This window comes from Temnothorax longispinosus, chromosome 5, assembly GCF_030848805.1.
Source record: "Temnothorax longispinosus isolate EJ_2023e chromosome 5, Tlon_JGU_v1, whole genome shotgun sequence".
Taxonomy (NCBI): domain Eukaryota; kingdom Metazoa; phylum Arthropoda; class Insecta; order Hymenoptera; family Formicidae; genus Temnothorax; species Temnothorax longispinosus.
Window position 1 is genome coordinate 17342107 of NC_092362.1, and position 14484 is coordinate 17356590.

General features: G+C 38.9%; 2 protein-coding genes across 2 annotated transcripts; one reads left to right on the forward strand and one right to left on the reverse strand.

Moving 5' to 3' along the window:
• Positions 1–1467: 1467 nt before the first annotated feature.
• On the forward strand, positions 1468–6117 carry LOC139813583 (uncharacterized). The gene is made up of 2 exons (XM_071779165.1): positions 1468–1805; positions 1922–6117. The coding sequence occupies exons 1-2, from the start codon at positions 1673–1675 to the stop codon at positions 5620–5622; spliced, it is 3834 nt and encodes a 1277-aa protein (XP_071635266.1). The 5' UTR covers positions 1468–1672; the 3' UTR covers positions 5623–6117.
• A 6-nt stretch (positions 6118–6123) lies between these two features.
• Positions 6124–12267, reverse strand: Y-h (yellow-h). The gene is made up of 5 exons (XM_071779166.1): positions 11626–12267; positions 9554–9711; positions 8980–9315; positions 8256–8505; positions 6124–7460 (listed from the first exon to the last, which is right to left on the reverse strand). The coding sequence occupies exons 1-5, from the start codon at positions 11834–11836 to the stop codon at positions 6523–6525; spliced, it is 1893 nt and encodes a 630-aa protein (XP_071635267.1). The 5' UTR covers positions 11837–12267; the 3' UTR covers positions 6124–6522.
• Positions 12268–14484: the final 2217 nt, after the last annotated feature.

Here is a 14484-nt window from a genome sequence, read left to right on the forward strand (position 1 = left end):
TTAAATCCAGTTTAGCACAATCAATTTATTCTTGACCATTTGATCGAGAATTACGATCCGCCACAACTTAGAAAATGGTTGCGAAAAGGAGTAATATATATAATAGTATTTTTAAAAGGATAGTTCAAACAATTCTAGGACTTCGTTTTTTTATAGACGTTATAAGATATATGTATATAATATATATTTATTATTTAAAAAAGAAATATTATTATAAAAAGCGTGTCTTCGAGATGTATGTTAAAAATCGTGATTATAATTAGTGGTCAATATGGAGTTTGTTCGAAGAAGCTTGATATTATATAAATTATAAAAAAGCATAATTTTATAAGCGTATCTTCAAGAAAAAGTAAAAGAATAGCAAATTAAAGATTGCAATGTGTTTATAATTAATGGCGCGGTAAATTATTTCGTTCAAGACGATCTTGAAATGTGCAGGAACGTTAAACCAGTTGCGGTGTTTCAGGCTGTCTTACTTTTACTGTACAAATGTGTGCTCCCATCGAATACTCCTTATTTCTTTATTCCTAATTTTTTTATTTACTTATAGTAAATAGATTTATTATTCCTACTTTTAAGCATTTAATCCAATGTAAAAATTTTTTAAATTTTAATTTAATATTCTGTCCTCAGCGCAATTACATTAAAATTGAAAGAAAACGAAACATCGGAATTTTACACGTCTATCGATGGCAGGCGAACGTGCAGTTGTTCTGTCTACTTAACCTGTCAGGTTAAGTAGACTACTATTTATTATAAAAAATATTTGTTAAATCAAAAATATTCAAAATTGAAAAGTTTAAATCGAGAATGATTTTAAGGACAAAGGATACGCTCGAGGTTGAATTAGTTTTAGCGTACCGGTTACACGATGTCTGGCTTTGTACCTCTTGAGCTGGAAATATTTTCCATAAATGTCTTCGGCCTGGTAAATATCTCAACAGTGTTCACGATCAATACCTCGTAGAATTTAAATAAAATTCGAAGATTTTTATTCTTTTACAATGCTTCTAGAATCGTAAATCGTAAAGGTTAATTTCAACGCGCACACATTTCAATTATGCATGGTGTGATATTGCAAATTTGTCAGTTACACTTTTACATATACATCGACCACCCAAATTATTTTGATTGCTATTACATATTATCATATATTACATATTACAATATAAAAATAACATAATTATTGATTACATTCATGATTAGGTATAAAGATTTGTGTGAAATATAAGTCGTAAGAATTTGATGTTTGCGTCATGATACTTGTCCTATTTGAACACTAATAATGAGTGTGTTGCATCACTTTGTCAAGGTCAGCACCACTTTGAACTGGAGCTGGCTCAAGTGGGATCGGCAACTGGAGAAGATCTCGAACTTCTCGGTTTCGCAACCCGACGAATTAGACGTGGAGGATATCGACTGGCTTAAGACGAGTTAGCACTTCGTGTTATATATACTCGACATAAAGACCCAATTCTTATTGTATCGTACTCTGACGCGATCTCTAAAAATATTCTCATCATAGAAGTAGAGCTAAGGATGACAAATTTCTTCAGTTCTATTGTGGGTTGTCGTCGCACGGTTTATCATCGATCGCATCTTGCTCCTCGCATACGTGGCTAATATCTACACGATAATAACGCGAAGCCGGCAGAACTTGCTCGTACTTTGGATGGTGCTCAGTCTTTTTAAAGATATCGTTTTGGAAGTCATCGTGATTGTCGTCACTTTCCTGCTGTGGCGCAAGGGAAACGGCTCGACGTCGCTCCTCTTTGAGTTTATCGCAGAGAAAACAGTAAATCTAGGTAAGTAAATGGAAGTAGAACTGATCAGGGACGAAAGGTGCACAGTTGTAGCGCAGGCATGAGATATACCTTGCTCAAACAACAGAAATTCTTTGTGAAAACATCGATCGTTCCAGTTGTCTCGACCTGCAAATGGTGCACGACCTTCAAGTGGTACACGCAGCTGCGAAGGATGGCGAAAATCCGCAGGTTCGCAATAATCGCGCGGAGAAGCATTGCGAATATCGTCAATATTCCCGGCAGAGTCAACCGTTCTCTGGACGACGAGTGTCTCGGCATAGCGATAATCAGACGGGGCAAGTACGCGAGTCTGTTGAATCTGGACAGGCTGTCTGAGGAATTGTCCAGCAGAGCGAATGCCAAATCCTTAACGACTCTGATCACCGAAGACACAAGCGACACGAATGATTACAATTCCGACGTTAACGACTTGAGCGTGGCTGAAAAGTCGATGAGGATGCTGAAGGTAACCGCAGAAGATGTGATGGACGCGCGTGCCAGGATACAGGAGCGATCATATTGGGAAGAACAAGACGTGACAGCGAAGACACCTGAAGTGATAGAAGGCATAGTAGCGCAGTTCCCTTTGGAAAAGATCGAAGAAGAAGAAATGATTGATGCATCGAGAAATAAACAGACGGCGAAAGATGGCTTAGAAAAAGCGGTAGATCGCGCTTGGGGAAAAGAAGACATTATGGGATATTTTTCGGTGAATAAAAAAGAGGAAATAGATAAAGAAATTATTCCGGTTGACGGGAAAGAACAGAATTCGATTAGAAACCAAGAAGATATATTGTTGGTAAAAGGCAACGATGTCACTGACAAAGTAGATAATCACGCGAAATCAATGGAATCTTGTGACACTTACGTGACAGCGAAAAAGAAAAGAAAAGAGGAAGAAGAAGGGGAAGTCGCAAAGATTGTGCAGTATTCTTCATTCCAGGGTAAGACTGCAAGAAGCATGGAGGCTAAGCCGTGTGCCTCCCTCGTGAGAAAATTAGAAGCGAAATTCTGTCTCGTAAACCAGAAGGAGAAGTGGATCGAGCGAGTTGATCGCAGAAAGCATCCTCAAGTCAACGCGCAATTAACGCCAACTGGTTCAGGCGCGAGTAAGAAAGAAAGCTATAAAAACTCGAAAATATGCGCGTGTCACCGTGCCTTGCGCAATAGTTCGAAAACCGGCAGACACGTGCGATCAATCGGTATCGATGGTAAGAACGTTGAATATGATATTGATGGAAAGGATTTCAGGTTCTTCACACCTATTGTCAATATGCAGAGAAGCAAACTCGACAGATCTGCGTTGAAATATTCAGAAGCGTACCGTTTAAAAAAGCAGATTCAGAAATGGGAGGAATCTCGCGGAAAGCAGTCCCGGGGAAGCGAGTCTTCGGCCCAAACTGCACGTCCCTCGGGATGCGCGAAGAACGTCGTCGACGCGGCTGATAAATTATCCACAATTGTAAATTGCCGAAAAAGCGCTCAGATTGAAACTCACGATGAATCGATGATGATGAGCGACTCTTTCAGTGAGCGACATAGATTGAAACACAAGCAGATGCGAAGTGAACGATCGGTCGATCTGCGTTCCGTTTACAACGTGGCGTCATTTAGGGAAAAGAATTACGCGGAGGCACACGAGACGAAGACGAAGGGTTTAGAGAACTGCAATAATTTTACGTCAAAGTATAAAGGAGAGACGAAAGCGAGAAAAAGGCACGATCTGCCGCCGGCGAATGTCAAACTATCGATTGAGGAACGCGAAGCGATAGAGCTGAGAGCTTTAAGGGCTTATAACGAGCTTACTTTGTCGGAGGACAAGAGAGAGTTGGAAGTGAGAAAGGAACACGACTCGTCTTTGAATTACGGACGATTGGCGAAGGAATCTGAAGTGCCGGGGACGAAAGTTTTACAAACTTATAACGATCCCACCTTGACGGAAGATAAAAGGGAGGCAGAAAGAACAAGGGGGCATAATTTGTCGCCGAGTTCTCAGCAATCGGTTGACGAACGAAGCGCTTCGAGAGTTCGTGACGAGCTCATACGGCCGGGAAACGAGAGAGAGCCGCGCACTGAGAGAAAACGCGATCTATCGAGAGATGAAACGCCATCGGAATGCGAAGATGTCGAGGCTCCGACAAGCGTCTATAATCGTCTTTCGATGGGCAGCTGCCACGGGAGTATCACGATCCCCGTACATCGGAACGCGAACCGCGGCTCTGATCTAAATGATCGTTGCGCAAGACGGGCGCATATGTCGCTGAATCTCAGGGAGATCACGAGGAACATCGAGTGCACCGTTCATCCGCGAGGCATTATACTGACCAACAAGAATCTGCACGGTCAATTCTCGGAGGATGGGAGATTTCGCGAAAGTCATCAGCGCGATATCGTCGACGACAACACCGCCAGCACGTTGCACAGCGCTTTCTTCTTCAAGCCCGAGATCATAGCGCGGGTCTTCCGGCGCGCTCAGACGAGGTTCGGCGAGTCCTTCCCGAATTTCCCGACGTTCCGGCGGGAGGACCTCGACACGGAGTTCGTCTGCCGGGTGAACAACGAGATGGTCGTGCGCAATCGGGACTCGTTGTTCGATCTCGAGCGTATGGTGGGAAACGATCGAAACGCTCTTGCAGATCCGGCGTTCTCTCGCAATGCTAATGACGATCGCCGTACCGGAGGCGAGCGCGGCCACGATCTGTGCATAATATTCATCGGTCGGGAACAGATACCGAGCGAAACGGAAACCGTGATCGTGGAGGATTCGACGACTGGCGCCCGGGAGAACGCGCGTTCGAGCGTTGAAAGTACTCGAACGACGAATATTGTGATATTCGACGAGGATTGCAATCGCGCGGGCAGCGCGATTAACGATAATTTGCCCGTCCGATTGATCACCGGTGTATTAAGAAACTTCGATATTGAGATGCCGGAGGGAAGTATACACGATGTTGCGTCACCGAACGATGAGTACGAAAGTAATGTGAATGTATATAGCAATCCTCAAGCTCGAGAATCCAATGCGGATGACATAAATCTCGACGAAGAAAATAATAATAAGTGCGATAGAATTTCTTCGCGTAATAACGCGGACGTTGATGATGCAATTCACGAAATTGAGCAAACTTTGAATTCAAGTGATGATAATTGTCCGGATGACGTAAACGTTACATCGTATAGTTCATTAGAAAAATTAAATAATTCGAGAGATGAAAAATATTTAAGCACAATCGATATTCATTCTGAAAACGAGAATAATTTATTCCTCGAAAGTACTTGTAACAATACAACGTTACAATTATCCGATAATAACAATAACAATGACACGTTGGATAATAAAAGTGAAAAAAGTACGTTTAATCGTATTTTTAAGAATTCTTCGAAATCATCTTTTCCCGGTCCATCGTCATTTATTGAATCAGATAATTCCCACGCACTAAGATCGTGTGATGAAGAGCTTCAAAAATTGACCCACCTTTCAGAGAGCGCAGCTACGTTGAATAATCAAAGAAAAGAGTCAATATTGAATTTAAAAACTACGAACTGTGATACAATTTCACAATTTCGGAGTATTGAAACTTTCAAATTAGAAACTACGATGCACGACGGCGCAAAGAGCAAAAACGAAAGTAGAGAGGTTTACGAAGAAGCAAATGAATTTTTGACAGAAAAAATTTTCAAGATGCATTCAGACGATAATCTTCACCAGGATGATAGTTTTTATTTTACTTACGAGAGAAACGATGATCCAGGAACACCGGTTTCGTTGGAAGACGGCAGTTTGATGGAAGACTTTTTAACCGATCCCATACCTTAATTCTCTTTAAATAACAGATTACGCATAATTCTCGATAACAGAAATTGCGCGTGTTGTTAGCTCACAACATAGATATTTAGTCTCTAAATAACATTTAACGTAGACATCGCGTAAAGTGAGCTATCTGTCCAAAAATTGATCTGTATATAATACAAACAAAAAGATAAGATAACAAATATTACAAAGTTGGTTAATTACTAATTTTCGTTATTAAATTACAAATAATCTTTTGTAATAGAGAGATATTGCGATGCAACTCTGAATAGACAAATTTGCGATTACAAAACATCATTATCATCATTCTAACAAAATTTTGTACATCTTCAATATGATAAGTGCTAATTATGTTTGAAGTTGATCGATCGATTTTGACATGAGGTAATATTTGAGCAGTCGTCGTATTAACAGGAATGTTACCCGCGATAGCAATATATTTCACATTTATCAGATATAATAAATTTATATATATTTAGTAAAAGTTTTATACAAATACAGTTTACGTATGTACAAAATATATTTATGCTAAAAATTTTACATACAATTGTCTAATCATTGGTAACTCGGAAGATTTGCACTGCTTACAGTAATAGGAATATTTAAATATAAACGTGCTTGTGCTAAACAACGTGTGTTAAATATCGTACAGTGATATGTCTACTAAACCGTTCAATTTATCATAGTTTACAATTGGCGATAATCAAGAATGCAATAAATAAACGGAATAATCTAAGAAAAGAAGTCTCCGTGAACAATTCGATGTTTAATGCTTCAGTGCTGGAGACTTCAATACTTAGACTTTAAGATAAGAGAAATTTTAATATTAAGAAATCTGTAATTGGAATTATGGAGAATTAATTTAATATGACGAGGTGTGTATGAATAGACAGCGATGGCCCGTTTTCAGCAAGTATCGTCGAGGCCCGGATCCGTGTCAGGAACCACGTAATTAGGATCGCAGACGGTATCCCTGACAGCCTCCTTAACGTTCGCCTTGAACACTCTGTAATTAATACTCCCGCTATTCAGTGTCCCGTACAAATACATCGGCAATCGGTTTGAGAGCAGCCACACACTTTGATCCGGCTCGTGATCCACTTTAATGTCGTTCGGGAACACCAAGGACTCGTTGCTAGTCCCGATCACTCCCAGATTCTGCGGTATGTATTCCTTCCTGGTGTCCCAGCACCACACGGAGTCCCTGGTGACCATGTTGAAGAACATGACGCCGTTCCTGTCGATGGCGGACCCCGAGGCATGGCCGTAATCCTTGGCCCTGGGCTTCCCGACGGGCATAAATTTTTCCGTGTTGTATTCCCCGTTCTGTTTGTCGAAGACCGACGTGGACACGGCGAACTCCCGGAAGCTGGACATCGGATGGAAGAACAGCGTTCTGTCGTTGTGAACGTCCACGGGGCTGAGCGCTATCCCGAATATTCCGTCGGTCCATTGGAACTTTATACCGTGCAGCTCGTATCTGGACGCCAGGGGATCGGGATAGAAGAAGTGATGCTCGATTCTGAAGGTGGAGTCCTTGAAGAAGTCGTATACCACGATACCGTATCGCCAGACGTCGGCCAGGTACGCCACCGCGGAGCCGCAGTCGTTGTTTCTGATATCCACCGCGATGTTGATGTACAGGGAGTCCTGTTTGATCTGCTCGTCCGGCAGGGTGTACTTCCTGACGAGGGTGTCGGTGCGCAGATCAAAGATGAATATGGCGGGCGGACAGAGCTGTTTGGATCTTTTGGCGAGCTCAGTCTTGCCGGAGTCGAGGACCCACAGCCGATCGCACTCGTCCACTTGAACTCGAAAGACTGACGTTAAACTCTCGCAGGTTCCTGGAAAGAGGTGAAACGAGCAACGAGTTCAGATAGAGCGGATCTGTAAATAAACTGTAGATAAATTAAATCTCGCGAAAATTTTTGCCGTTTTTTTAGCAAAGCTATATATTTTTTCAAATTGGTTTAAAATTTCTTTACGTTTCTCTTTGGTCCGTTAACTTACTAGCTTGTTCTCTCGTGAGACATTAAATACCTCTTAACAGTGTTCGTTCTTGTTTCGTTAAACAGGGAATGGTATGGTAAGACGAGTTCATTTGTTATCGCGAGACAATTAGCGTGAGAAATTCTTTCACTCAGTTTCCGCGTTTTCCTGATTGCAATATTATTTCCTGATTGTGGAAATAATATTGCTGTTTCTTATATTCTCAGACTCTTCGTGTAGGCTTAATGCTAGTATAATTCACAATCAATTCTCGCAGAATCTTTCTACGCGCGAATCATTTTCTTATCTTCACATTGGAACTAAAACTGTATTTTGGATTAGTAAGCATTTTTCTTAAATTTCTATCGCGTATTTCGAGGCACATCTATTTTCTAGCTAAATTTAAATTTACAAAATAAAAACAGCTCAACGGATTGTTATTTCGGTAGCACTGAATATTTATCTTCATTAACTTTGAAACTTCGTTAACTTTAAGATTATCTAAAAGTGAAAATAACTATAATTGCATATGGTAATTAATTATCAAGAATAATCCCGTGCACATTAAAACCTCGAAATTAGTTAAAAAAAAAAAAAAAAAAAACGTCAAAGAACTTTTCGCAGGATCTGATAATTAGCATAGAGATAACCTGGCTGATGCCACTGCCAGTTAGGGTACGGTTTTAATTTGGGGCTCCTCGTCTTGGAATGTCTGGGTACGGTAGCCAGAGTCGCCGGTATGCCAGTTCTCCACTTTGGCAGAGTAATGAAGACTTTATCGCGCCAAACCTCCAGGCCCAACGGCAAGTTATTCTCCGCAATATAGTCGCCCTCGAATATAGCATTATCTCGCGCGTCGATACTGTCGAATTCAAAATCAATCGTGGACCAGGCGTATACCTGTTAAAAGAAAAGGTAGATGAATATAAAACCTGTTGCAAAAAATCCACAATAGTTATATCATCCCGAATTGTAAATAGTTTTTCGTCAATAAAACCATTTTTATTTCATAAGATAAATCTGTAAAATGGGACAGTGACCTTTTTATCACTTTGATATATTATATAGATATATATAATAATCGATTATATTTGAATGCAGCATGCAAAAATGTTCGTGAAAAATTACTGACAAGTAGAAAAGCGGGATTATGACGATCGTGCGTGATATTGACTTATTATTTCTTATATTAATGAAACTGCGCGTATTAACAGTATGATTAACAATTTGTTACACGCAGATGGCCTGTATCAAATTGTTCGAGAGACTTTCTTCACTTCGAGCATTACGATTCAGAATCGCCGACATGTAGATGTTGTGAAACCTTTCGGGCACTTTCGCCTAAACAACAAAAAGCGTCACGTTGTCACGTACTAGTTCCATAGCGGGACCAACGTAATCGTCTATAATGCGTCCCGGCTCGAAACCGTCGCCGAAATCGTGGAAGTCCAATTGATTGACCGAGTGAGGATCCGCGCGGAACAAATCGATGGCTCTTCCAACGGGTCTCGTGGGGCCGCTTCTTCCCAGGTTGTTGGATGTAGCAACGCGATGCCGTGATTGTGGCGTCGATCCGTAAAGATTGCCTACGTTCGTGGATATCGGTGATTTTTCCTCCGGCTGGTGATTATCGCAATTCCGTGAACGTGACGAGCCGGCGTGTTCATCGTAAGCCGACGATGGAGATGGGGAATCTTTGTAATTGATGTTCTAGCAAGGCACGACGAAATTTCATAAAACACGTTATTATTTTAAATAAAATAATTCTAAACAAACTAATAAATGTCGTAAACAAAAGCAAATATTATTACATGTGTAATACATTTTTTTTAGATATATATCTCAAGTCGAAAATTTAAAGGAAAAATTAGTTAAAGATAATTTGTTATCAATTTATAATTGATTATGTATATAAGTTAATAATAAAACTGTTTATGTTGCGTCTTACATGCGTCGAAAAGAAATGTGGAGTGAAAATGGCCGAAGTTAACGGCAATGCGGGTGCCTGAAGATCCCTGGATAGAAAACTGGGACCCGTGTAAGCCGCAAATTTTGGGACGGCCAGTAGCGACATTGACAGCAACCATGGTACCGTGCTCGCCATACCTGTGAAGCAGAATTTAGGATGCGCCTTCCACATGATAAAATTTACATTTTTATGACGCGAAATTGCGTCAAATTATTGCGTTCTGTATGACTACATCATTATAACCGTTATAAGTTACGAGATTCAATAGGAATTGTAAGATTAAATGAAAACGAACGGAAGGACGGGCATTTTAATGTTCCCAATAGAATTAGAAATGCAGTGAGATTTTCGCGGAGTCACACATCCAGCGGTAATGTTATCTCCTTTATTGAGGTAAGTGGGTCTCCGCGTGCACACACAGCGCGAGGCAGTCATCAATATTCGATGGGGGCACCGGGTGCTCGATTAAATGTTAATCATCTGTCAGCATGTGATGTATGATGCATAATACGTACGAAAGCGCCGCATTATTCGCTGACATGAATATCGGAGCGAAAGCGATTTGCGATGATGAGTACGCTGATCGTTCCTTACTTACTTCGAGCGGCGCGGTAAGACGTGTCTTCTTCTTCGGCGTCTATTATATTTGGGACCCGGGAGACTCGGGAGCGACGTTAAACTCCTATAGCTATATTCGTCCTAACGACGTACTGTCGGTGCGACGATGTCGAGCGCGAGGGAGGCGAGCGCTCGGGATGGCACCATGGATGTTACGCGACTACCATATACCACTATCCAGGTCGTAAGTGTGTCTTAGATCCTACGAAAGGAGAGAATGGCGAATCCCTTCTCCCGAAGATGATTTTCCCTCTCGTCTGTATTACAGGCTCACGGGCTCGTAAGTCGCGGTATAGGTCATTGGTGGATGGGTTCATGGGAACTCGAGCGTGCATCTGCTCGAGTAATGCATCGCGAATCAGGAGATCTAGGGCACCGAACGAAGGCTCCGCCGCGGCTCCCCTTTTTATTCCCAATTTAATAAAGATCAGCGCAGTTGCACCGATAAATCTTCTTTTTTACAATTGTTGCAACGCTCTTGCTAGAACTACTCGTTGGATTACATATTTTGTTCTAATTTTTTAATCTGGTTATCGGTATCTTTTGAGAGGAATCTTAATAACTGTAGCTTAGTTTTTTAAAAGAAGATTACAATTGTTGCAACGCTCTTGCTAGAACTACTCGTTAGATTACATATTTCGTTCTAATTTTTTTTATCTAGTTATCGATATCTTTTGAGAGGAATTTTAATAACTGTAGGTCAGTTTTTTAAAAGAAGAGAAGCATATGGAGTAGGAACAAAAGCATATAGAGAGGAACGTCTCGTAAAAAAAAAAAACGGAAGCATCCCGATGATTGCGCGAGCATTCTCTGTGGAAGGCGGTTCACTTTACGGCACCAGCAAGCATAATTGCGTTTTTACGAGGCGACACCGGGCGGTTTCTTTTTGTTACCTGTGCTCTAGGTGAAACTCGTTTGAATTTTACAACGTTGTAACAATACTGATTCTGCGTAATTCTATTGCCTGCGTACAGGCGACTTGCATACTTACGCGAAAAAACGTGCGACGCTGTACCATTTTAAGGCTCTGCCTGAAGTTTACTACCTCCATGAAAATATTACTGACCAGCGTTTTACTTTCTACTTTTAATTCTTGCGATTTAAAATCCCTTTCAATATTAAATGCCCAAAAACGCGGTTAGGTAAAATGCAATGTGCTTAAATTTAAATAAATAAGTTATAAAGTTATCGGTTAAATATTAAAGTCACCAATATTGTTGTAAGTAATAGTATCGAATTAAGAAATAATAAATATGCTTAGGGTGATGATTAGCGTGATTGTGTTACATGAATTGAATTTAATATTATTATTAATTATAGTATCTATCTTCTTATTTAATTATATTGAATTTAGATGTCAAATTATAAGCTATAATAAGTACATAGTTACGAGGAGCCGGTTATAAATTTCATGCCGACATTTAAGAACTCACGGTATCTATACGGCGAATCGTGCTGCCTCTCGCGGTCCCGGAAGTCATAATGATAGTTCAGACTAGAGTCATCCCTGGTGTTGCCGAAAGTATAATCAGGGGAGGCGTAGAAATTGCTGGGTCGACTCGTTCCCCTCGGGGGCATCGACAGTCGTCGGTACGATAACCATCCGCTTCTCTCCACATCGTTGCTCCTTTTCTTTCTCGTCATGGCATGTCTGGAAGTATATAATGACGTAAGCCGATTAGGCGAAAACGCCTAATAATTAATCTATCAGAGGAAAGTCGAGACCGTCAAAGATGCAACGTTTATCTGCCGGATAATCGTATTATGGACGCAGACGGATTACGAACGCCTTTTCTTCCGAACGTTGCGTAAACGCAGAAAAAGCGATCCGTAAAATACTGTTATGTCAGATCTGATTAATCTTGTTGTTAGTACGGAGATACTTACAAGCATGCGTGCAAAATGTTTGTTTAAAATAATAAAAGAATAAAATAATGTAATATTTATTGCGCGATGATTATGCCCGATCTACAATAGCTGTAGTAAGCTGTAGTAAGCCTCAAGATGTAAGAAATTGACCAATCACAGTCGATCATTCTCCTCACATTCGCCTGTAATTGGTCAATTTCTTACGGCTTAAGGCTTACTACAGCTTACTACAGCTATTGTAGATCGGGCATTATATTATGTAATCAGAATTCAATGTTTCTGAAATTTATACATGAATATTAATAATTAGATAAAAAATGAAGACGTTCGGCGAAGACGATCGTGGCCGTCGCCGACGGTTCGAGTTACACGCGATAACGTCGTCTATAATCTCTAAAGTCAGCATTTATTTTGTCGTCGCGCCCTTCGGGAAGAGACTGAAACCGGTCTTAGTATGTTTTCAAGAAGTGTGTAAAATTAATAAAATAATTAATAATCTATGTCTTGCCATTGCCATATATTTGCACGTGTTATGAAAAGAAAAAAATCTAATTAATTAATTAAGCTAAATAAATTAATCCATTACTTAATTTTTAAAATTTGTATAATTTGATTTAAGTTTAAGTCAGAAACGGCAAAACACACAAATATAGCGTAAGCTATAATTTCAATAACCTTAATTTGATCAATTCTCAGCGCACGCTTTTTTATTCAACGAAACGCTACGATAATTGCGTCAATATGCCACAATAATTTCGCGGTTACGCACGCGAAATGTTACTCAATGCAAAAACGCATTCCGTTGACAAAATCATAAATTGTTTCTATATGCAACAGATGGAAAGAGAAAGTTATAAATTTAGACATAATTAAATAATTATACATTTCTTCCAAAATTTCGAGAAACTAAGGAAATTACGTGAAAAATTTATTTTTAAATTAGAGTTTCCATAAAAATCTTCAAATAATGTTCCTAGAAGGAAAATATAATATAGAATTTATTATTAATAATATTCTACTAATACATTAATATAATAATTTTCTTTCAAATTTTAATCAAAATAAATACCCTTAATTCTAATCCAATATTTTGACTAAAGCGATGCAGGTCTTCTACTCTAATTACGCAGATGTTTTCATCATTCCAATTAAGAGTAGTATTTACTCTCATTTACAACGTGGATATCTTTTTTTATTTTTTATTTTATTAATTTTAATTTTTTCTTATAATATTTATATACAATAATTTTAATACTTAAAAAACTCAATTCTTTCATTTCTTTCCCTTTCTTTCTCTCTCTCTCTTAACAACCGATTCTAATAAACCAAAAGTAGAGAATTTTTAATTCGTATCGCTTAAATATGGCAAAGTATGTATCGGATTATAGTCGAGCGTGTGAACGTGAATCCGGTGAAGTCTGCGATGCAATACGATCACTAGTTCCACACGCAGCGTATGCACTTTTCTTCGGTGACGCGACATTTCGCTACTCAAGCTCACGGTCGTCGCGAAACGACCGGCGCGCGCGCGAATTCTCTGCTTCTCTTTCTCTCTTCGTCCGCTTCAAATACGAGTACAATTCACGTTTCACAGGGGCAAATCAGGAACAAACGGTTAAAAATCTGTAAAATCTGTAAAAATGAATAGATTTCGATGAAATTTACGGGATATGTAAAGTGATGAATGTATATTTGGATTATGGATTTATATGTATCCATTCACGGGCGTTTATTTAGGGGGGAAGGGAACTATTCGCGCACCAAATTTTTAAATTAATTTCATATACGTAAATTTGAACTAAAAATTCTGAATTATGCGTGCCAATAATAAAAAATAACTTTGTTATTAAAAGTATGATTATACTTTAAATATAAATTTTGTTACTCAAATATTTAAAAATAATTGTAAATATATATTTTTCTTGTTCATAAAATTTTCTCACTATCAACATTGCTCTTCAATAATTGTTTTGTGCTTCCTCAGATAATTCTTTAATTTTTTTTATTTTTTTAAAATCGTATTGCACTAATAAGAGAATCTGAAGAAATGAGCAAATAATGAAGAATGTCTATTAGCTAGTCGAGAACAAAAACGACTGTTGTGCTCTCGTGCGTTTTTAAAAATTTTATTATTATACGCCTTATTATATAAAAAATAAAGAAAATAACTTGAAATAAAGGAAAAAATCAAAGTAAAATTAAAGTAAAAAATAAAAGAAATTACATGAAAAATTAAATAATTATGAATACGATAGCAATATACAGTTGGAATTTTATCTAAAACACAACTTGTCTATTGTTGTATATCATTATTAAAAATGTGTTGAAAAACTGATCTTTTGCAATATTTGCCTTAAACTTAGTCTAGAGACTCAGAGACTGTTTAAAAAACACTTATACATGCAATTAAATTTTTATCTTTT

Coding starts and splice junctions, on each gene's coding strand:
- LOC139813583 (XM_071779165.1), top strand. CDS start 1,673: ATGGTGCTCAGTCTTTTTAAAGATATCGTTTTGGAAGTCATCGTGATT. Junction 1,806..1,921: donor AGAGAAAACAGTAAATCTAG/GTAAGTAAATGG, acceptor CGATCGTTCCAG/TTGTCTCGACCTGCAAATGG.
- Y-h (XM_071779166.1), bottom strand. CDS start 11,836: ATGACGAGAAAGAAAAGGAGCAACGATGTGGAGAGAAGCGGATGGTTA. Junction 9,712..11,625: donor CGATTCGCCGTATAGATACC/GTGAGTTCTTAA, acceptor TCTGCTTCACAG/GTATGGCGAGCACGGTACCA. Junction 8,506..8,979: donor TTGGTCCCGCTATGGAACTA/GTACGTGACAAC, acceptor TTCTTTTAACAG/GTATACGCCTGGTCCACGAT.